General features: G+C 38.2%; 1 protein-coding gene across 4 annotated transcripts in view; it reads left to right on the forward strand.

Annotated features, from left to right (window-relative positions):
- Window positions 1-22,248, forward strand: part of bsna (bassoon presynaptic cytomatrix protein a) — a 139,405-nt gene extending 117,157 nt beyond the window's left edge. For 3 of the 4 annotated variants that reach the window (XM_072713119.1, XM_072713122.1, XM_072713121.1), the window contains 7 exons: window positions 1,054-1,147; window positions 1,638-1,769; window positions 2,008-2,063; window positions 2,808-2,914; window positions 10,742-10,890; window positions 13,915-13,980; window positions 16,886-22,248. In XM_072713119.1, coding sequence (XP_072569220.1) covers window positions 1,054-1,147; window positions 1,638-1,769; window positions 2,008-2,048 — 267 coding nt within the window. In that variant the 3' untranslated portion in view covers window positions 2,049-2,063; window positions 2,808-2,914; window positions 10,742-10,890; window positions 13,915-13,980; window positions 16,886-22,248. The remainder of the gene's footprint in view (window positions 1-1,053; window positions 1,148-1,637; window positions 1,770-2,007; window positions 2,064-2,807; window positions 2,915-10,741; window positions 10,891-13,914; window positions 13,981-16,885) is intronic. The other variant, XM_072713120.1, reaches the window with a different exon arrangement.
- The last annotated feature ends 614 nt before the right edge of the window (window positions 22,249-22,862 follow it).

Genomic DNA, 22,862 nt, shown 5'->3' on the forward strand with positions numbered 1-22,862 from the left:
TTTTCACAGTCGGTAGACAAGTCTCTTTAGTGTCCTGCGTTTTTAGAACTGTGACCGTAAATGCCTACTTTCTGTAAGCTGTTAAGGTCTTAACGACCATTCCACAGGTGCATGTTAATTAATTGATCATGGTTAATTGAACATGCATGGAAAACATTGTTTAAACCCTTTACAATGAAGATCTGTAAAGTTATTTGGATTTTTACAACATTATTGTTGAAATACACAGTCCTGAAAAAGGGACGTTTCTTTTTTTGCTGAGTATAGTATGCAGATATGTGATTTACTGCCTGCGATGGGCTGGCCCCCCATCCTGGGTTGTGCCCCGTCTCATGCCCGAAGCTTCCGGGATATTTTCAATATCCCGGTATTTTCAAGAAATACACAACTGTGTTTCCAAAATGTTTTGTCCATTTGAGTCTTTTTAGACGTTTTCTAAACCATGTTGAAATATCACTGAGACTGATGTAATGGAACTTTAAACAGGACGAATTCAGATTTTTGAACAAAGTAGGTATGAAGAGGTGGATGGATGGGGAATAATACCAAAAAGAAAAATTATATTAGCACACATTCCCATAACTGACTTCTCATCAAAGCAATGTTAAAAGAAATGCATTATACTAAAGCTTCGACTTCTCTCCAGATAGTGACTTTATTTTTTGAGTTTATGTGAATGCCATCTGTTTGAATCATTATTTTTCTTTTTCTTTTGCAATCAGCTTCTTTCATTCACCATTTGGATCCTTTATGCAGCTGAATGATCCAGTGTAAAGATGCTCTGTGCAGTTAATTGCATCACTTTATGCAAAATCACCATTTCATTTGACACAGGGCCTCTATTAAGTAACATTTGAAGTACTTTTTAATTTGTGGATTTCCTGTGATGTTTCAAATATTAAATATCAGTTAAACATATTTTCCAATATTATTTACTTTAACAAATACAGAAGCTCCACAGAACAGCAGGTAGCATATGTTGATTTTTAGATTTCCCTGAGCAGGTTACGTACCGAACTGAAAGCCAGTGTGGCCTCACCTTTATCTTTCCAGGCTAAGACAGAAACAGCGCCCGTGTCTGGTATAGGCTCCAAGCCGATGTCTGCACAACCTGCAAAACCACCTCAGCAACCACTGACTGGAATAGGTGAGAACAAGAGAGCTGTGAAGGAGTACACATTCCTTTGTGTTACATAGTTATTACTGGGGCGCAGACAGACAAGGCAGACAATGGCCTCGTGCCCCGAGCTGAGGCCCCTGGGGGCTGTTGAGTACATAATACAATGCAAAGACAAATCTGCATTATTTTTGTATTCTGTTTTTCACAAAAATGAATATAAAAGACTTGTGTTTATTAAATTCTCTTTGTGGATATTATTAATTTAGCCTTCACACTAAAATAACGGTAATAAATTTTCCCGTGCCGGGGGACAGTGAGTTGGGGGGGCCCATGGAGTTTTTGTGCCTAGGGCCCGCCGAGTCCCGAGAATTGCCTCTGAGTCGTTACTGTTAATGTTACCACTATTCATCTAATGCACCAAAAAAGTCACATCCGCAAAAAAGTTTACAGAGGAAACCAAAGGGTGAAGTGAGAGTTGTCCCATTTGAAATTCAAACCATGTTACATCTCCGCACAGGTTCTAAAGCTGCCCCTAGGACTGGAGGAATAGGAAGCGCTGCAGCGGGGCAGGCGACCACCGACGGAGAGAGCGTCCTGTCCAAAATCCTGCCGGGAGGAGCTGCCGAACAAGCGGGCAAACTGGGAGAAGGTAGAAGGCCTCCTGAAGCTTAAGCCATTACGGATCGCAGCACTTATTAGTCATTGTTTTGTATGATACGGCTATTTTAAAGAGAAAATGCAGTCAGCTTTTCATGACTGACAGTGGATTTTTTGAGTTAAAAACACAGAAATACATCGTATCATTTCCATTAGAACAAAAAAACAAGAGACCTGACAAACAATGTCTACTGCCACACTGACTCTTTGTTTTCCTGCCTTTCCATCAGCCGTGTCTGCTTTTGGCAAGAAGTTCACATCCTTCTTCTGAGCTGCTGAGTGAACCGTAAGTTAAACACATGGGAATGGATCCAGAAGCGTGACATTTAACTGTACCATAACACAATAGACAAAGGTGCTTCTATGTTTGTTTAGTAGTAACTCTGTAGTCATTGTATTCATTTCTTACAATATGTTGCTACTAATTTTTTTTTGTCATATAGTTTCTATTTAAAATAATATTAAAGACAGGCCATTACTACATTACTATGCTCAGTAGAGTAACAATTATGACATCAGACATTACACCACTAGAGCTGGGGGTCTGAATCTCACCTTTTACCATGTGGTTTTCACCCTGCAGTCCAAAGGCATACTGTTAGGTTAATTGGCCAATCTCTAAATCGCCCAAATCCTGTCTGAGATATGCCTGAGACTCCCAAGAAAGAAGAAATTTGATGATAGATGGATGGATGTAGTACATTTACATGTAGAAAAATACAAAACATTTTAATGATATATAAGAAGCCAAATGGTCATGCATGAGGGGTTAAGTCTAACTTTGTTCTCATGTCCGCAAGGTTGTGGGTTCAAATCCCTCAGCTGACAGATTAATTATGTCACTGTTAGGCCCTTAACCCCAAGTACTCCAGGGGCGCTGAATATTCCTTTACTCCCAGCATTTCTCACTCGTATGTCACTTTGAGTCAAAGCCTCAGCTAAATAAATGTAAATGTCCTCTGTGGATCTGCTCTAGTTTCTGAAGAGCTTGGAAATGTATCTAATGGCAAAGTTTACTATGTCATTTCAGGATTTCTGGAGTGGTCGTGGAGAACAGATCAAATATTTGTACTGGAAAAACCCATGACGCATCTGCAATGTATATTTCATTTAAAAGAAAATGTTCTGACTACAAGAGTGAGTATAGCATGTGCTTGTTTCCTTTTCTGTCCTGTAAAAACAATTTACTTACACAGTACATTCATGCATAAGAAGTAACAGCATAATCAGTATAATATACGAGTATATTAATTAACCATTAGCATTTTGTCTTAGACTACGATGTTATTCCATTCTTCTGTTTATTCACTGAGTGTTGATCCTACGCAAAAGCGTTTTTGCCATGGTGGAGACATAGTCTACAGAGATGACCACCAAGTGGTCACCAAATTTTTTCGGCAACACAAAAATGATCTATACTATAAGCCTCTGATGGCCCAGGCGCCGGATATGAACCCAATTTAACACCTGCAGTAGATTCTGTTGTGCTGAGTTCCAGACACATGTAGAATCTCCACTGGGACACATTAAGATGTTCAGCATGCTTGTACTGGTCATGTGCTCTCTTTATTGACGTTTTCCTTTATTTGTGTAAGTTACTTTGACATAAGAATAGTATATATTTATCACTGCAATCTCTCATTTATGGATGTATCAATTTTATGGCATGGATTTTAACATGCAAAAGTAAGTACTTTTTTTGCGGTGTAGGTCTTGGAATCGACTTTATTTTGACTTGGTCTTGTCTCAGTCTCGAACATGTCCCAGTCAAGTCCCTTGACTTGTCTCAGTCAAGACCACTCATAAAAATGCCTCAGTATTTACCCATCCATCCATTTTCTGAAACCACTTAATCCCCACCGGGGATCGTGGCGGGGACCGGAGCCTATCCCAGGAACAATGGGCACAGACAGGAACCAACCCTGGGCAGTCGGCAACACACCAAAGGGCGCACACACTGACATAACTACAGGGCCAATTTAGACTCACCAATCAACCTATCCTACATGCTTTTGGACCATGGGAGAAAACCAGAGCCCCTGTTGAAATCCATGCACACTTCACACAGAAAGGACCCGGGACCAAACCCAGGCCCTTTTTACTGTGAGGGAGCAGTGCTACACACTGCACCACCATGCCACCCTTAGCGTTTATCACAACGGCTTAATATTCATCTGTTTGTTAACCCTTAGAACCTGACAAATGCAAGATTTGTTGACTTTCGCACCCATTAATCTCAGGCTTGAAACTCTGGATAAGTATAACTCACTGGCATGAGTGCCATCTCTTTGCAATCAACAACAACAACAAACAAATTTATTTTTGTATAGTGCATTATCACAACATTACATCGTCTCAAAGCACTTTACAGCATCCCCACCCAAAGCCCCCAGTGAGTAAGCCATAGGCGACAGTGGCAAGGAAAAACTCCCTAGAAGGAAGAAACCTTGGGAGGGACCAGACTCAAAGGGGGAGCCCATCCTCCAGGGGCCGGCAGGGAGAGTCAGATACAGTAAATTTTGAGACACAAACGGGGAGCAGGGGGGAGATGGCAAGCCGGTGCCAATGCTCCCTCCAATCGCCAGGCAACCAGAAGGCAGGCAGCGGGTCATACATGGGAGATGACACAGGCAGAATGGTGAGCTGGATGCACCGACGTCATTGGTAGAAGCGACATCACATGTAGCAGGGTGTGCTGGACATCTTGATAGATTGAGGGCTCCAGGCAGCACCCCCTAGGAGGAGTAGGGGAAATAAAATATGCAATTAGTCAAAGTAGGGGAGACTATAGGCAGTGCTAAAAGTTAGATGAGTGCAATATGAAGTGCAATGCTCCGGCAGATATGACTATGGCAGCATAAGTAGGAGGGAGAGGCAAGTGGGAATGCAGCCATGGGGAGTCCCTGAAATGTCAGCACTCCAATCCCACAAGCGATTGTGAAGCTAGAGTGACAGCACTGTCAATTTAATTTATCCAAAGCCAATAGCACCGATCCCCACCCAGCTCTACACCTCACACTATAGGTCTAACTGGGAGTGAGAAATTAGCTAGAGCTAGAACTAGTGTCCCTATAAGCTAAACTAAACACGTGTGTTTTTAGTCTAGACTTGAATATTGAGAGTGAGCCTGAAACCCACACATCCGGTGGAAGACCATTCCACAGCTGAGGAGCTCTATAGGAGAAAGCTCTGCAGCCTGCCATAGATCTTTCTACCCTAGGTACTAACAGATATCCCGCGCCTTGAGAACGAAGCAAGTGCGGGGGGTGGTATGAGGTCAGCAGATCACTAAGGTATTCTGGTGCAAGGCCGTTCAGTGCTTTATTAATAGCAGTATTTTATAGTTTTATAGTAAGTTAATAGCAGTATTTAATAGTTTTATAGACTTAACTGGTAACCAATGAAGGGAGGATAAGACTGGTGTAATGTGATAAAAAATTTTTAGTGTTTGTGAGAACTCTGGCTGCTGCATTCTGTACCAGCTGAAGTTTATGTAAGGATCCAGACGGGCAACCAGACAGGAGGGCATTACAGTAGTCCAGTCTGGAAGTTACAAAGGCATGTATTAATTTTTCTGCATCACGAAGTGAGAGCATCTTACGAAGCTTGGCTATGTTCCGTAGATGATAAAACGCAGTTCTAGTAATACTTATGTGAGCATCAAAACATACATCTGAATCAACTAGAAGACCAAGATTTCTAACCACCGTGTTAAAAAAGAGCAGCAAAGAGAACTTACTCGATCTGTTCATCTAAGTTGCAATATTGTATGATTAAATATTCCAGAGTAATCCTGTGTGCAACAAGGCATATATTTTAAACATTTTCCATGAAACCCACCCCTCATAATCCATAAAACTTCGATATTATTCATATTAGACAAAAACAAAACAAACACATATCCACTTCCGTGATATGTATTCCTTCATAATAGTAAGACATAGAAAGGTTCTCAGTGATGATCCTTCTAGGAAAAAAATATTAATTTTATAATTTGTCTATTATAAACCCATAAATAAAGAGATAGAAAAAGACTAAAAATGGGCTGGAGTTCTACTACAAAAAACAACAAAACATAGTACAGTAAAATCCAGTTAGAACGGACTTCAAGGAACCTGGCAGAACAGTCAATTATATCCAAAGTCCATTATATCCAGAGTTGCTGTATGCCCAGAACACAACTACAGGACACCATTTACTCATGCCACACCTCAGCAGATACACTTCTGGTATAGATTATTGTTGTCAGGTCACGTGGTCGGCGGACAGGCAAAAAAGCGAGCAGAGCCGGTCAGACGGGCAAACGGGGTTCTAATAGCGGTAAACTGGGCAGACATTCACAGACAGACTAATACTACGCTACAAATGTCAACGACAAGTCTGGGGAAGACTGACTCAGACGAGGACTAAATACACAAGACAAGCTAAGGGTAACGAGCAACAGGTGAGAACAATCAGGTAGAAACAGGAGGTAACGAGGTGGGCGTGGCACACATTAGGATCGGACGGAGCTGGGCATGACAATTATATTGTACATGTAGTAATCCAACTTTACCTGACCAGATGCGTGACTATTAATAATCCCGACTAGGTATCTGTGCTGGATATCACCGGCATGTCCGTTACAGCCGAACAAAACTACAGCTAAAAGCGGCCCTGGGCACCAAATTGTCTATCTGTCATAAGCGAAATTCCGTTATATGCGAGTCCGCTATATCCGATGCTTTTTCTGCATGTTCTTAAAGGCGCACGACCGGGACCAGTGGACCTCGTCCGTTATAGATAACGGGATTTTACTGTATTCTGTATTCTATTTATTGGGAAGACAATTAAATGATATTTTTGCATTATTTATTTACAAATGTTTGTATTTATATGTTTGTTGAGCTTCATCCAAATCGTTGAAATAGAGCATTCCCATCGTGTAACTGGAACACCTCCTACATGTAAACACAATGCTGTGGAACAGCACTGGTTTGTTTGAGGCTAAAATGCTGACTAAAAGTTTCCTTTTCAAATTTCACTTTACCAATCATAGCGTATAAGGTGAAAAATCGATAGCGATAAACATTCAGCATTAGACTCTAAAACCGTCTGTTACAGTATGTCTGTTTATCCAATGGATCATAAACTAAACAATGCTTTTCTATTTCAATTTCTTTCAGTTATAAAGAAATAAATTGAAGATATGAAAATGTAAAACCATGCATTGCTGTCTATCAGATAACAAGTTACCAAATGGATGAAAAATTAATGATATTTGTTTCCATCTGGCACTAACCATGTATTCCTTCATAATACTAAGACATAGAAAGGTTCTCAATGAAACCCCTGCATTCCCACATCATGCAGACTCTAGTCTCAACATTTATAGGATTATATTTGTAGTGCAGGCAGATTTTTATATTAGATGAGACCAGGGTTCGAATTACAAAGTGGCTTTCGGGGGAGCCGTATTTACCGATCCTCCCTGACTGACTTTAACGCTTTTGGTGCATGTTCGGGCATTTAAAACAATAGGTTTACAGTAAACCTATTGTTTACTTAGTAAACCGTTTACTTCAAAACGCAAGCGTCAGTCAGTGTTGTCAGTATTAGGGCAAACAGCTCAACAAAGTAAGGTGACATGGTTTGATTTTTTTCATTTTTTTTTTTATTTAACGTAATTTTGAAAAGACAGAAGCAAGCGTTTTTTCATTATTCTACATTAAGATTTCAGTGAGATATAAACTGAAATAGACGCGAAAAGTACGCTGTACAATGCACTCGAACCCAGAAGGTTAAAGCACGTGAGCAGAGCAATATTCGGACCATAAGACGCAGGGACGAAAAAAAGTGCGTCTTATGGTCCGAAAAATACGGTAATTTCAGTGCAGCGCCGCCACGCATGGATGGTCACAGCAGGAGACAGCGGAAAATTACGGTGGCCCCTAGAGACAAAACACACACAAAAGAAAAAGCAGAAACAAAATGAAAATGCGCAGCAAATTAAAAAAACACACACAAAAGAAAAAGCAGAAACAAAATGAAAATGCGCAGCAAATTAAAAAAACACACACAAAAGAAAAAGCAGAAACAAAATGAAAATGCGCTGCAAATTAAAAAACACACACAAAAGAAAAAGCAGAAACAAAATGAAAATGCGCAGCAAGTTAAAAAAACACACGCAAAAGAAAAAGCAGAAACAAAATGAAAATGCGCAGCAAGTTAAAAAAACACACGCAAAAGAAAAAGCAGAAACAAAATGAAAATGCGCAGCAAGTTAAAAAAACACACGCAAAAGAAAAAGCAGAAACAAAATGAAAATGCGCAGCAAGTTAAAAAAACACACGCAAAAGAAAAAGCAGAAACAAAATGAAAATGCGCAGCAAGTAGACAATCCCAAACCGGAAGTGCTCCACCACGCTAGGGGGCGCGGTGAGCTCATGTGGCACAGTCGCTACACAGTAGTGATGGGAAGTTCGACTGAATTAACTGATTTGATTCTTTCGAGCTGTCCGTTGTAATGAATCGATTCTAAAATCGATTCTGTGATTCACTTTTTTTTCCGTCTTTTTTGCGCCTGACCGTATGAGTCAACGAATCATGGGATTTTCATTTTGTTTCTGCTTTTTCTTTTGCGTGTGTTTTTTTAACTTGCTGCGCATTTTCATTTTGTTTCTGCTTTTTCTTTTGTGTGTGTTTTTTAATTTGCAGCGCATTTTCATTTTGTTTCTGCTTTTTCTTTTGCGTGTGTTTTTTTAATTTGCTGCGCATTTTCATTTTGTTTCTGCTTTTTCTTTTGTGTGTGTTTTTTTAATTTGCTGCGCATTTTCATTTTGTTTCTGCTTTTTCTTTTGCGTGTGTTTTTTTAATTTGCTGCGCATTTTCATTTTGTTTCTGCTTTTTCTTTTGTGTGTTTTTTTAATTTGCTGCGCATTTTCATTTTGTTTCTGCTTTTTCTTTTGTGTGTGTTTTGTCTCTAGGGGCCACCGTAGAAAATAGTGTTCGGAAATAGTAATGTAATGAGCGAATAAACACACAACATTGACACATTTTTAATATCATCATTTATTTCAGGAACCTTAATGTACAGAAAATCAAAATCTATATGCGACACAAAAAATGGAAAGTGTTTTAGAGCTCCCCCTAAATGTCTCAAAGTAGGCTTTCAGGGGAGCCCAGGTCCTTTTCAGGGGAGCCGAGCTCCCCTTAGCTCCCCCGTAATTCGAACCCTGGATGAGACTAAAAGTTGAGAAATTTCAATAGGCACTAGTGGTTTTTCCTCATAAGAATGATATCAAGACTGTGTCAGCATGTACACATCAAGTTATGACATATCTGAGTAGCCCAGAATGTCCTGAAAATAAAATCATAAAGCATATGTGGCTGACTGGATAGGGTTCAAAGGGTTATCACAGTGCTGTGATTGGGTGTAAAATGTCCTGCTTCAAAGTTCAAATGCAACCAATAGGATGTGACTTATTTTTTAAAATGTTGCATTTGTACAAAAGCATCTATATTGATATTTTAAGTAGTATTTTAAGATGTAAGATTTTAAATTATACTGTGACACAAATTTTAGGCCATGTGCCTAGCCCCAAAATGGTGCCCATGCTCCACATTATACAGTGGTACCTCAGAACTCGAACTTAATCCGTTCAGAACTCCGGATCGAATCCTAAAAAGTTCGAGTTCTGATCAAATTTTCCCCATAAGACATAATGGAAAACCAATTAATTGGTTCCCGGTCCCAAAAAATTATATCTAAATATGTTTTTATTTAGCATTTGAACACAAAATGAACTGAAACAAGAAGAGCATATACTGTACTAAACACATTTAAGCACATTTATCAAAACAGCAATTTGTAAAGTATGAAAATAAATGTATCCAAACAATGTGTAAAGTTAAAAAAACAATGTGCCCTGCCCCGATCGTCCGCTCCTTCCGTGTGCCGCACCCCCTCGTTAACCCCGTGTGTGGAATCCCCATGTGATCAGCTGTTTCTGCTTGTTGTCATTAGACTTCTATATTTAGTCCACGTTTCAGTTTGTCCGTCTTACCTGTAATTAAACCCTGTATTACCCGATATCCTGACCTCTGCGCCTTTGTCTCCGTTCTGTCCCAGCTCGGCACGACAATATTATTATAATTAAATGTATTAATGGTTTATTATTAATATTAAAATAATTAATAAGAAATCTATATTTTTAAATGTATTTGATTATATAATTACTGCTGTTACTGTCTATCATTGTCTAAATGTATTCTTACTGTCTAAGTATATATATTCAGCTAGTGTAAACATGCATGATGCTATCACTACGAATGCGAGACAGAGAATGAAGTGTTACCCGTTGTTTCCGCTGAGAGACTTGCTGCGTGACTCATTTCCCTGCGCTTACAAGTTCTTAGGTCGGCGTTCACAGTTTGAATTCTGAGATTCAGATCGAGCTCTAGGTAATTTGTTTTTTTTTTCTAACTGGTTGGTTCAACTTTTAAGAAATTCGAGTTTTAATGAGTTTGAGAACTGAGGTACCACTGTATAGTGTGTTGTGTATTATGTCCAAACATTAATCTCTTTATGATCTTGACTTGGTCTAGCTCTGCCTTTGTCTTGGTCTGGTCTTGATCTCTCCCTGCCTTGATCCTAGTCTTGTCTCGATCTCAATACACTCTGGTCTTGGTAATGACTTAGTTTTGGCTTAGGTGGTCTTAACTACATCACAAGTTCAGTTATGCAAGTTTTAAAAGGCAATCTCGCTGTCTGGGATAATTTAGATCAGGGATACATGGGGGAAAAAGACAAATAATGCCTTGAACTTAAGAATTACAAGCTCAGAATGCATAAAAATGGTATCACCCTGTGCTCCTCTACTAAATGGAACTGCACTCCATTCATTGCATCTTAGCAAAGTCAACTTGATGAATGTTTACTATTTATTCCTCTGTTTGATTTTGTGGTTTCCTCTTCTAATCTAGCTAACCAGGTTTGGAATCAATGGAACCCTCATTAGTGATGATCCAGGCATCAACACACAACAGAAGAGACAAAGTGATCAGAAACTCCCAGAGGTATTCTAACTCATGAAAGAGGGAAATAACGGCAAATTAAGCGTGGCTGGCCCTGGGTGAGTAATCTAGTATTTTTATAATTATTGACTCCTAATATGTTTGTTTTTTTGCACCTGGTCATATTTAATATAATTGCACCATAAAATGGACAGAATCTCTGAAATATAAAAATAAAAAGACTTACACATAGATAAATTGCATCAAAACAGATATTCACAGTATCAGTTAATGGAAAGATTTTGAGTTTGTGTATCTTAAAAGATCACCTTATTAAAAAACCCGTTACAGAAAGCCAAACACCCTTGAGACCAAATGCATGTAAGGTCTGCTTGTCCTGGCTGTTAACATTCACCTTCGAATGAGTATCCATGAATATTTTGGTTATTTATGGCTGGTGTTACCCATATCTGCCCTCAATGCCAGAATACAGGCACTGAAATAATCTATAATGCATGGGGAAAAGTCATGTTCAGAATCAACAGATTCATATTATGAGGTTTCTTCGCAGCAAAAATAGTAAAAGACGGTGAGAGGTGCGAGAGTGAGAGGTGGGATAGTCAGCCTACTGGGCACTCATATCTGTAATATATCTGATTGGGGAGCACTCCATGTCAGCCATGGATTCAGATCCTCTTTGGGTTCACTTTGCACAATATACGCAGATGCCATTAAAAGCATTATACAACTCTCTCCTATACTCATTAGCTCTGCTTCAGCCAAGTGACAGACGCTAAATGGAACAAAATCTAATAAAAGCCATTCTGCATTTGTTTTTAACATCGGCTCATTATATTGTTGACATGGCAGCGTTCTCATATTGAAATAAACTGGTGGAAATGTTCAGCATTTGCACTGGCAGCTTTTACCCAATTAGAATTACTCCCCCACCCTACACATACGTATTTTTTCATTATGAACGTACCATGATGTGCTAGCAGTATGGAAGTGGGATTTGCGCAGGTTATATTCACAGCATCAGCCTTTGAATTTGCAACATGCGTTTGCCCTCAGATTCACTAAGCAGGGCAAATTAGCATAAGGGCGCAGTAAAAAAAAACAGCCAATGGGAGTGGCCAGTTCTGTGGGTGATCTACTTAAAATGCGCAAATTTACAAACACAGACGCAGTCTGTTGATTTAAATAATGACCCACCCAATCTACCAAGGGCAGTGCAAAATAAGACATGTTTTTGGGATTGAATAATGGTGCAATTTGCAGTGAATTGCCTACTGCAAACCATAGTAAATCACATTGTGTGATTCTTTTAAATATTCTCCTCCCCCTGAAAGGGAACTCCTACAAATGCATATGCAATATGGCCAATTGCAAAATTAACTGTGTCAACGCCTTTCTTCACTGTACATCTTTAGTAAATCCCAACAGCAGTATTATAAGGGTTTACTCTGGGGCAAAGCGTTAGTAAATCTGGTCCTTTGTCTTTCAATTTTGCTTCCTTTGTTAGCTGAGCAGGGATCCGTGTATAGTGGGGGTTGGATTGTAAAGCACATGATTGGCCGTTAAACGGTGTGACCAACACCCAGCACTTTGTGCTCTGAATCACAATGCATTGTGTGCATTCAGTGCTCTGAGTTGTGCCTTGGTAAGATTGCATCAAGAGTGCAGTGTGCAAACCCAGATAAAGGCTGTATGTTTATACAGATCCCCATAATGCTGTGCTGCAGCTACTCCTGCAAATTGTCCTTCTTAAGATAATAACAGCGGACAAACACAAAATAAGAGGTTCAGGGTATAGCTCTTACAAACCAGTAAGGTCCCTTGCTGAGAGATCAGTCCACTGGTTTGCAGGAAAAGAACAGAATATCGTGCCGACTTTTGTTTTTTAGCTGATGGATTATTTCATAAAAGAGAGATAGACTAGAGTTAGAAGCCTAGTTTAAATGAAGAATAATGGATAGAAATCAGATGTCGCAGAGGTACAAGGGGTGACCCTGTTGAAAAAATAACTAGTTGAATGCAGCAGTAGGAATGATTGCACAATTTGCCTGAAAGATTATGCGGGGCCACACCAAACTCCATTCTTAGACAGAAATGCGACCTTTCAGTTTCTCTCCAAAATGGGCAAGGAAGACAGACTGTTCTGTTAACTTGTGGCATAGTGGTTAAGGACATCGACGCACAGCCTTAAGACTGGTGCTTCAAGTCTCCAGAGGGCACCTGTAGTTGTATGTCACCTGAATTGCTTCAGTCATTTCTGGGTGAAAGTCCTGTCGGGCACATTCAGCTTCATGAGCACCTTCCTGTCATGATACTCATTATAAGAGCCCACACTGTTATTACTATCTAAAGTGTGCAGTTTTCAGGGGAATGGTTGGAATTAAGCCACTCCTGCTTTGTTAAAACAGATCATTAGCTCTGGGTATAAAACCTTTAAAACCTGCAGAATAGGATGTAAAAAATCGAGATGTGATACTGTGTACATCAAAGGGGAAAAATGCAACAAGGCCTACATTAGATTTTTTTCAGTCTAGTTTTTGGGTGTTAAAACATGAAAGTGCTGCAGTTCTCGTATAGACTGTTAAGTGCTGAAACTTTAGATGGTTAGATGGCCCTGAGTCAAAGCCTCCCACTCCTCCTCAGCAGGCTTCAACTGAGCCAAACTCCTACCATACCTACTGCTGTGCCCCTAGGATGGATTACTGTGTATTATCAAGCTAGTTATGTTATATGCTGTGTTTCATAGGCTGTGGACATAGGCTGACATAGGTGTCAGCTATACATGTCTTCTAACTGGTGCAATATTTTAAATAGCACAAAATTTGCACAACAGATTTCGTTATGCTTTTGTAAACCTCCTGCACTGAATTGACTGTACTGGAGTATTTTTTTGCTCTTTATATGTGTGTCTGCTACATACAAAAAGGACGAAAACATGATTCGATCCACATCCTGCTGTTTTCAGGTCCTGGCCCGGGAGGTTGCTGCCTGTGATGATGGTTTATAACCAGCATACCCCGTATTTAATTAGGTCCTATCGGAATGTTAAATAATAACTTAAAAAAAAAAATGTTTCAATCAAGAAATGTGAACAAAAGTGGAAATCTGCTCTTTGGGCGTTACAGGATCACTGAAGAGGCCGACCTTATTGACATAGAGGAGAAAAGGGAACTGGTCTGGAAGACCATGTGGTAATGCAAACAGACAGTATTATTATTATTATTATTATTATTATTATTATTGTTATTGTTATTGTTATTATTATTATTATTATTTATTATTATTATTATTATTATTATTATTATTCAGTAAGTAACACTTTACATTAACTGTACCTTCCCAATGCATTCATTATGCATTCCTAGAACATTCAGTGCACCTTGATGTTGCATTTACAGTGCATTCATAAGTAGCGTGTAAGTATATATTTACATCCAAACATACCTTAACAGCTTTAATATACTTTTATAACAAATATTATATGATACTAACAAGCATTATGATTGTATAATCTTGTAATGTTTTTTTATTAAAGTGTATTAAAGCTCTTAAGATATGGTAGGATGTTAAGGTATACTTACATGCTGCTTATGAATGTTCTATACATGCATTGTTAAGGTACAATATGCTGTAAAGCTGCCATTCATCGTCTAGCCCCTTATCTTGGTCCAGGTTGCCCTGGACTCAGACAGCACAGGGCACAAGGTTGGGGTGTATGTGGAGAACATGCAAACTCCACACACACAGATTGTAGGCAAGATTCAACCCTTGGCAACCATACTGCTCTGAGTAACCCTGTCAATAAAACTTCCATCTATCCATTTTCTAAAACTGCTTGTCCTATTCAGGTTCACAGGGGGTCCCAAGCCTATCCAAGAGACTATAGGCAGAGGTGGACATTTCAGGTTCAGAAAGTAAAAATCCAAACCAGGATTTTGTTTCAACCAACCAGTTGAGTATAATGAGTGACAGTTACAGAGTACTCAACTGGTTGGTTGAAACAAAATCCTGGTTTGGATTTTTACTTTCTGGACCTGAAATGTCCATCTCTGACTATAGGCACAAGGCAGGGTACAAGCCAGGATGGGGTGCCAACCTGTCTCAGGGCACACTCACACACACTCACACACCATTCACACCTACGGGCAACTGCACATAACCTCAGTAGCCAGAGGAAACCTCCCAACGACATTGGAAAAACATGCAAACTCCATACACACACACAGCCATGCCAGAGACTCAAACTCTGGTGCTATAGGTATGATGCAGTCATGTTAAGCACTGCGCCACCATGCCACCCCACAATGAAACGTATGGATTCCAAATAGAAAGACAAAAATCCTTCAGGTAATTCTCTGCAAAATTAAAAACAGAATAAATCTTTTCAAACGTGAACCCTGAAAAGAAGTTATACTTATGTACAAATTCTGGATAGAATATTTTTCTATGCAGAACTCATTAATTGTTCTTGCAGTTCCAAAAGAAAACTGTTGTGTACATGTATGTACACCTGCACAATCCATTATATGATATTATCCATCCATTCTATAACCATCTACACAGTTAAGGGTCACAGTCAGCCTGGAGTTTTTGCCAAAGAGTACAGCAGCGAACACCTTGCGCTGGATGCAAGTGCGGCATAGAGCTCACACTCCCTCACACGCCCACACGCTATGCTTAATTTATAAACACCATCTCATAACAAATGCATGTTTTCAGACTGTGGGAGGATGCGCCCAGGGAATACCCACATAACCATAGGGGGTCATGTGATCTTTGTACACATGGGGCCTGACAGGAACTGAACCCACGGCCCGTATGATATTATCTTATATTTTAATACATGTTTTAAAATTAATTTGCAAATTACTTTGCAAAAGTAATTTGCAACATTGAAAACAGAAAGCTAGACTGCCTTATTTTTCTTAATGACCACAGACTGACTTTATTTTTGTAACAACTAGTTATGAGTAGCTATAGGTTAAATGCAGGCCTATCTTGTGTTTTGCCAATTAATGAACATAAATGAAACTGTAAGAAAAGGAATAATTGTGAGCTGACCATAGTAGCATCCTGTTGTTTAACACACTGTTTCCCAATCCAGTCCTCAAGGAACCCCAAATGTTCCATGTTTTTACTCCCTCCCAGCTCCCTGCCAGACAGTTCGCATTTTTGCTCCCCGTTGACTGTCTGAGGGTCCCCAAGGACCTGGTTGAGGAACACTGGTTTAACAGAAAACGTGAAAGTTATTTCTCCCTGTCCTTTGCTTTTCTGCCATCTAGTGCCTGAAATTATCCCTACTTCCCATTCATGCTGCAGTCCCCCTACAATATTTATTTTATACACATCAACGATTCTTTCAAATTGAATTCCTCAATCATAGAAACCCAGGAAAGGTGTTTCTTTTCATTTTCATATACATACTGTACATGATCATACAACTATGTCAAGTCTTATATTTTGACCAGTTTTCGATAAATGCTTAATAAATGGGTGCTAGACACAAGTTTTACTGCACATTAAGTGGGATCTCAGGTAGTTTCAATAGTGCATTGTGCCTGAAGGCCTCTGGTTCACAATGTAATTGTGTAGGTTTATGAGCTCCACTCAGATGGTCACCAGCTGTTCCACCTCAGATTGTGCTGATGCCAGCCCAGCTCCCACACTGTCTGCTGCTCCAGTCTTAGTATGGGCTGTAATTTGTTTCTTCTGTCAAGGGGCAGACATTAAAAATACAAGGTATGCCAGTACAGCCCTGAGTCAGTGGAGCTCCTCTGCACTTTGTTTGCCATTAGCAGGTAGATATCTAAAGATAGAGAAGGTTGTTGCTATTTGCAGGCTTCCCATTAAGGGTGGGGGGCTGTAGTCAGGCAGCTCAGAATGACAACACAACCTCTGTCATGGTCAGAAATGCATAATTGTTTCCAGTTACATGCATGCTAACATGACAGTAAATAACAGCTTGAAGTCATACTAATATACTTTGACAGTCATTTTAAAATTAATGCCAATATCAATGACAAGATGGTTTGGATAAATGTATTGTATTAATGTAGAATACTGAGTATTAAAATACTTTTCCTGTTTTCTCCCTAGGTAATTCTGAGGACCCCATCTTTACCCAATATTTTTGAGAAGGTTTCTGGATGAGCTATGGGTTAAAGAAAACTGTTCTAAGAAAGAGATGTACTTGTATTTTGACCAGAGCTTTGTATATAAACCTTGGATGACCAAGGCCAGCCACCTCAAGGTTTGGAAAGAACTTCTTTAAAAGCACAGTTGGAAAAGTCTGGGTTCGGATAATGAAAATATATAAATGTTTCACTATGTCGATGTGTGAGATGCCACCTCAGAGGGATTACATCACAAACTGGGGATCCTTAATTCCAAACACTTGTGCTCAGAAAACAAGCCACAATATCCACTTGTTCTATAAAAATGCTTCATGGGTTTTTCCTGTACTAAAGGAATTTTTTCTTCAGATAATAATATTTGGCAGGTATTGTGAGGAAATTATTACAATGACAACAAAATATCCCTGTTGTCCTCTTTGGTTTTGATATCTTTACATTCCAGTATGGAAACATCATTTTTGAATGCAGACTTTTTCCTTGGAATGTGTCCAGAAGAGGATTTATGATTAGAATGCATGTGAATTTCTATCCAAGACCTACCACTGTTCATCATTAAAATTAAGGAGGCCATATGACATTTAAAAAAAAAAAACGAGAGAAGATATATAATATTTAAAAGAAAGATCAGAAGCAAGACCAATCAAGCCACATCACTGAAGACTTCTCTGAGGTTAGGAAAGCCCTCAGGAGTCAATGTGGTCCAGGCTACGTTTGAGCAATTGCAAAGCCATTGTGAAATCACCAGGAATTGCTGGGTTTTCGATGTTTTATATTATTTATTTTTATTATTTATATTTCATCTTTAAATGTATTTTCTTGATTTTGCATCATGAAAGACACAGCCTTAATAGTGTTTTGTTTTGCTTATATACCTCACATTTTTTATCCGTATAGCCTTTTTTAATTTCTTTACACACTGTATGCTATATATGTATGTAATTTTTCCAGCTGAAGTACAGTTTTAAATATTAATATTTTGTTTAGTGTTTATTTTACACTTTTGTATTGTTTTTTTATTTGTTGTTCTTATCGTAATTGCCATAATTATTCATAATACAATTTTTATTTTCCAAAAAAAGCAATAGCATGCAGAAGACAGTATGTTAAAAGCACAATCTTGTGTTGTTTCAGAACAAGGGGTCAGGAATGTGTTGCCTCTTATCTCTGTAATGGACTAATGCATCACAAAAAGACTGTCAGTCTTCACTGCAACAAAACAGAAAGGAGTGAATACAGCTGAACCATATTCATGATGCAGGGAGTCTATGCTAATCGCTCTTTAGAAAATAAGTTATAAGCATGCAAGAATAATGGGGAAAGGGAGAAAAGAAAGACTGATATGGGGGAAAAAACCTTTCTGCATGAGGCAATGAAAGCAAAAGACTAGAAAATGAGACACTATGGGCATATTTTACATATATAGTGTGCCTTCATGTCTTGAGTTACATAGATAAACATAGATACATACAAGTAGAGTACCATGTGGGAGGCTGTAACGAATACTACCAAATAAGTAAACGAAGACCATGGCCATTCTGTTAATTACAAAGGGGCCCTCACACTGTGCTATGCATATGAGATAATCATGAATTACATCTGTGTCATTGGCCATTCCACAGACGATGCAGATAGACTGTGTGGTTTCAACACTTGCAAATGTTAGAAGAGCACTAAAAAAAACTCAAGGAATGAATAGCAACAGGTAATTTCCACTGCATGGAATCCAACTCAACATTGCATCATTTAGATTCCTCGAGGAAGGAAATTCCACAAAGAGCATAGCACAAGGTGCAGTATAAGACATGAGCTTTAGTCACTGAAACTCTGGGATGCCAGAAACTCTACTGGAGCCAGTCATGATTTTGACAGTTGCCAGAAAAACCTCTCAGGTCAGTTTGCCCCCTGCTGTTTTGTTGCAGTGTTACAGACACCCTGGCCCAGCCTGACCCCACTCAAACCCTAAATTTGATATATATTGTCTTTCTGTAGTTGCTGAAGTTAAGCATGCTCTGGTGACACGTCATATCCCACGTGTTTATCTGTTTCCTGTATGTTGGCTTCCAACCATCCCAGATCAGAACAAGCAGACAAACGAGTAAAAATGGTGGTCAGAAGTAATATTTTCATTTAAAATGTTCTATGCAATGATTCATATTAAAAGATATAAAGGCAAAAAAATCAATACCACTATCATTGTTATGTCTGAAAATACAGCAGCATTGCGTTGCTGAGGAATAAAAATGGGTAGAGTCGTTTGTATTTAGCTGTTTGTATGTAATTTAATAATTGGATTAAGTATTTTATTTTAGTGGCATGTTTGACCCCCTATTCCTTGATGTGGGATAACTTTGGCAAAGGGTTAACTATGTAGAATCATGTTTGTCCTTCATCTCGTAGCTTAAAGCATGGGTTGTTAGGCACAGTAAAACTTTTTGCACGCCCTTGTTCATTTTAGTGTTTGCAGGGTGTTCTATTCTCTGTAGCACTCGGCTGCCAGTTTATGCACTTGTTATTCACAAAAAATATGAAACGATAATACAGGACAGCTATTTAAGGCATCGTTAAGGAACAAACAGAAGCCACTGTAAGCGTGCTAAACAGTTGTTTGGGCGTTTTCTGATTGAAATAAATTTAAGTTGATGAGACTCATAGAAAAGCTAATGTAGTCGATAAATATTTCTGTGTTAGCTGGGGAGTAATATAAGTGTTTATATGAAATATTTATTTGTGTACCAGCAGTAACAGGATTTTTGTGAAACATACAGTACCTTCAAAATAAATGTACTCTACAAGTGAATTTTGCAAGACTGTAACTATATAAGCCTGTTTTACGTTTAATTTGGAAATTCAAATGATAACCTTGATAAATACTAATACTTAGTTATTAAGGGCATATTTGCTAAGTGGAGTTTGAATTTCATTCTGGTTACATAAGTTAGCTATTGTGTTACATAAGTTAAGAGTAAAGACAGTTGATCCAATATGCCATATATCATTTTTTATGCTCTCCATTACTATCTATGTATCCATGATTTTCCATACAATAATTTTAGCATCCTGGTTTTCATACACCACCATTTTATATTTAAATAATTCTAAATGTATCCACAATCCAAATGAAAAATGTAGTTCATTTGTAATAATCTAGTCAAAAATACACTCAGCATAAAATTAGATAATTAAGACCTCATTTAAAAAGAGAGAATTGTCCATGGTCGAAGTTATTTGTATTCCTTTCTATTAACATAACCTAGATTCTTAGATAATTTTCATTCAATTTAGTCACAGAAAAAAATAAGATATATAACAGCTGTATTTATAAATTGTGACAGACCTGCAATCGGCTGGTTTGCAAGACCAGGGGCAAACACAGTATGTAAGTAATTTGATGCCTGTTGGAGAGAAGATCAGTTCCACACCTGAATCTTTATCAATTACTGAAAGTTTTCCTAAGGACAAAAAAAAGGTTTCCAACCACTTTGGTCACAACCATCGGCCCTTTAGTGACTACAGGGTATGCCATAAGAATTAAGCTGTATTACTTGCAATTTTCAGTGTATTTATTTGCAGTAAATGATAACAGCTAAAACAGGACACTCCTCATTGTTTTGACTAATGTGACAGTCATAGCAAATGTGACTATGCAATCTTAAACTGGGATAAGGAGCAATTGTTCATGTATGCCTTAGGAATGAAATGGTTAATTAGTTTGACAAAGAAGGATTCACATTTGCATATCGTGAAATGGCTTATGATGTGATGGAGATAATACAATTTACCATAAATTACTCTGTTACATGCACAAAATTACACTGATACCTTCACCTCATGTGTGAAGTTGGGGGAAACATATGTGTGCAAATATGTATAAATGTCTGCGTGTTTGTATATAATTTATATATTTAGGAGGTATCTAAAAAGTAATATATGAGTATATAATTTAAAAGTAAATTTTAATGAAGTATATATATATGGTATAGTACTATTGTTATGGAATATATAAACAGAAATTACATCTATATTTTGTTCATTGGTGGCACATTTTCCCTCTGAGTGTGTGAAACTTCATCTTTTACACCTCATTTGATTAATATATTATGAGAGGTTTTCAACACCTTCAGTCAATGTGCAACAGACTGAGAAACTTACTGATATCTGCCGTTGATATAATTTCAGCTGGCTCACTAGATACATAATAATAATTCTTCATTCAGATGGTGAATGAGAGTTAGAAAAGGTTATATTATCTTAATTATCAGTAAAAGAAGTCAATATTTTGTCTGCAGAAGTTTATAATCTTATTGCTATTTTGTCTCAGGAAAGCACATTTGAGGGGATTTTATGCATAAAAGTAAGGGCTTATTACAAACCGGTCATTCAAGAAAGCCATCTAGATAGATTACCTTACAGTCCTACTTTGGATTGTATGGATTTCTGATGACAATGTTTGCCAAAACAGGCAATGTGTCTTTTATGCCAACCAAAAATGTGCATTTAATTAGCATACTAACTGTTAGAACTGTGATGACTTCATTTGCTGGTGTATATGTGGGGTCTTTGTGTATATCGAGACAGAGAGTGAAAGGCCAGATAATTAGGAAAGGGGGACCCAGTGCTTCAGATTGCTACAAATACCACCACCTATAAAGACAACAGCCAGGGAACCATAACTGATCTACGTAATAACAAGTGCATGACCAGAAGCAGCCGCCAGCTCTTTAGCCCTTTATTGAGAATGACAAGCAACCATCTTCACTGTAAATATCAAATACTATGAACTATAAAGAATTCTGTACAATGTGTAAATCTCATGAGTAAAACGATCGCTGGCATGGGGTGTCTCATGTCCCACACTGGCCAACCTGCCAGTTTGTGCTTTTGTGTACAAAAGAAACATACAAATCAAAAAGCATTGTGAATGTGGCTGGCTCGTATGGACTGTTGATAACAAGTTGTAACCAGAAACATATTGGTCTCTGTAGAGTTTCTATACATGTTGTGTTTGTAATATGAAAACCTTCATAACGTTACCTTGGCTTCCATGTAATTTCTGAAATGGGTGGAGGTGGATGTGGATATGTAAAAATAAATTATAATAATTGAAAAACAAGATGAAAAAATAATTTTGTTTTAAAAAGTTACATTCACTGTTGTAAGTGCAATGAGCTAAACTCCATGTATCCATTGTAAAACCTTGTGTATGTGTCAGTGTATTCCTGTAAACAGTTGTAGTAAACTTGGTGCATCATGTCATGTAATGTGATAACTGAAAAAAGACCTGATGAGTCATTTCCATCCAGGAAAAAATAAAGAAAAATATGTTGATGTTGTGCTCACAGACTTTTTTTTCTTAAACAGCTAGACCAAACGTTAGACTGTCTTGTCCAGTTGTTGATTTCAATGTTGCAGTGACATCACTACACAGACGACTTGAAATGATAGTGACACTTTAGCTTGCTTGACATTCAAAACTTCAGTCCCTGAAGAAAATCGTCACAATTAACTCTTGGAGACCCCCAGCAACGATATCTCCTAATTCTAATGCATGATTACTTTCATTAAACTTTATTCTATACTGAACATACCATGTACAGAACTTAATGTATAGAACATTATTAAGTTATATATGAATTTTGCTGTACAGTTTGCACATAACCCTCAATTTGTAATAAAACACAGTGAAATATCTACATATACACAGCTTTGTCACTGACGTCTGGAAATGAGGAACGTCAAAGTCAGAACTCCAGAGAGTCCATGTAGAAAGCATTTCTATTTTAGATTAAACTCGATTTTTTTCAGTTTCAAATAAAGACAGATCCATATACTGTAGCTGCACCCCCTGTTCTATCATGTTTAGATTTTAAGTTGTGCTTAAAAACTAAAATAAACAACCAGCTGATTATACCAAGTTTACTGTTAATATCTCTTTTCATACA

This window comes from Paramormyrops kingsleyae, chromosome 6, assembly GCF_048594095.1.
Source record: "Paramormyrops kingsleyae isolate MSU_618 chromosome 6, PKINGS_0.4, whole genome shotgun sequence".
Classification (NCBI taxonomy): Eukaryota; Metazoa; Chordata; class Actinopteri; order Osteoglossiformes; family Mormyridae; genus Paramormyrops; species Paramormyrops kingsleyae.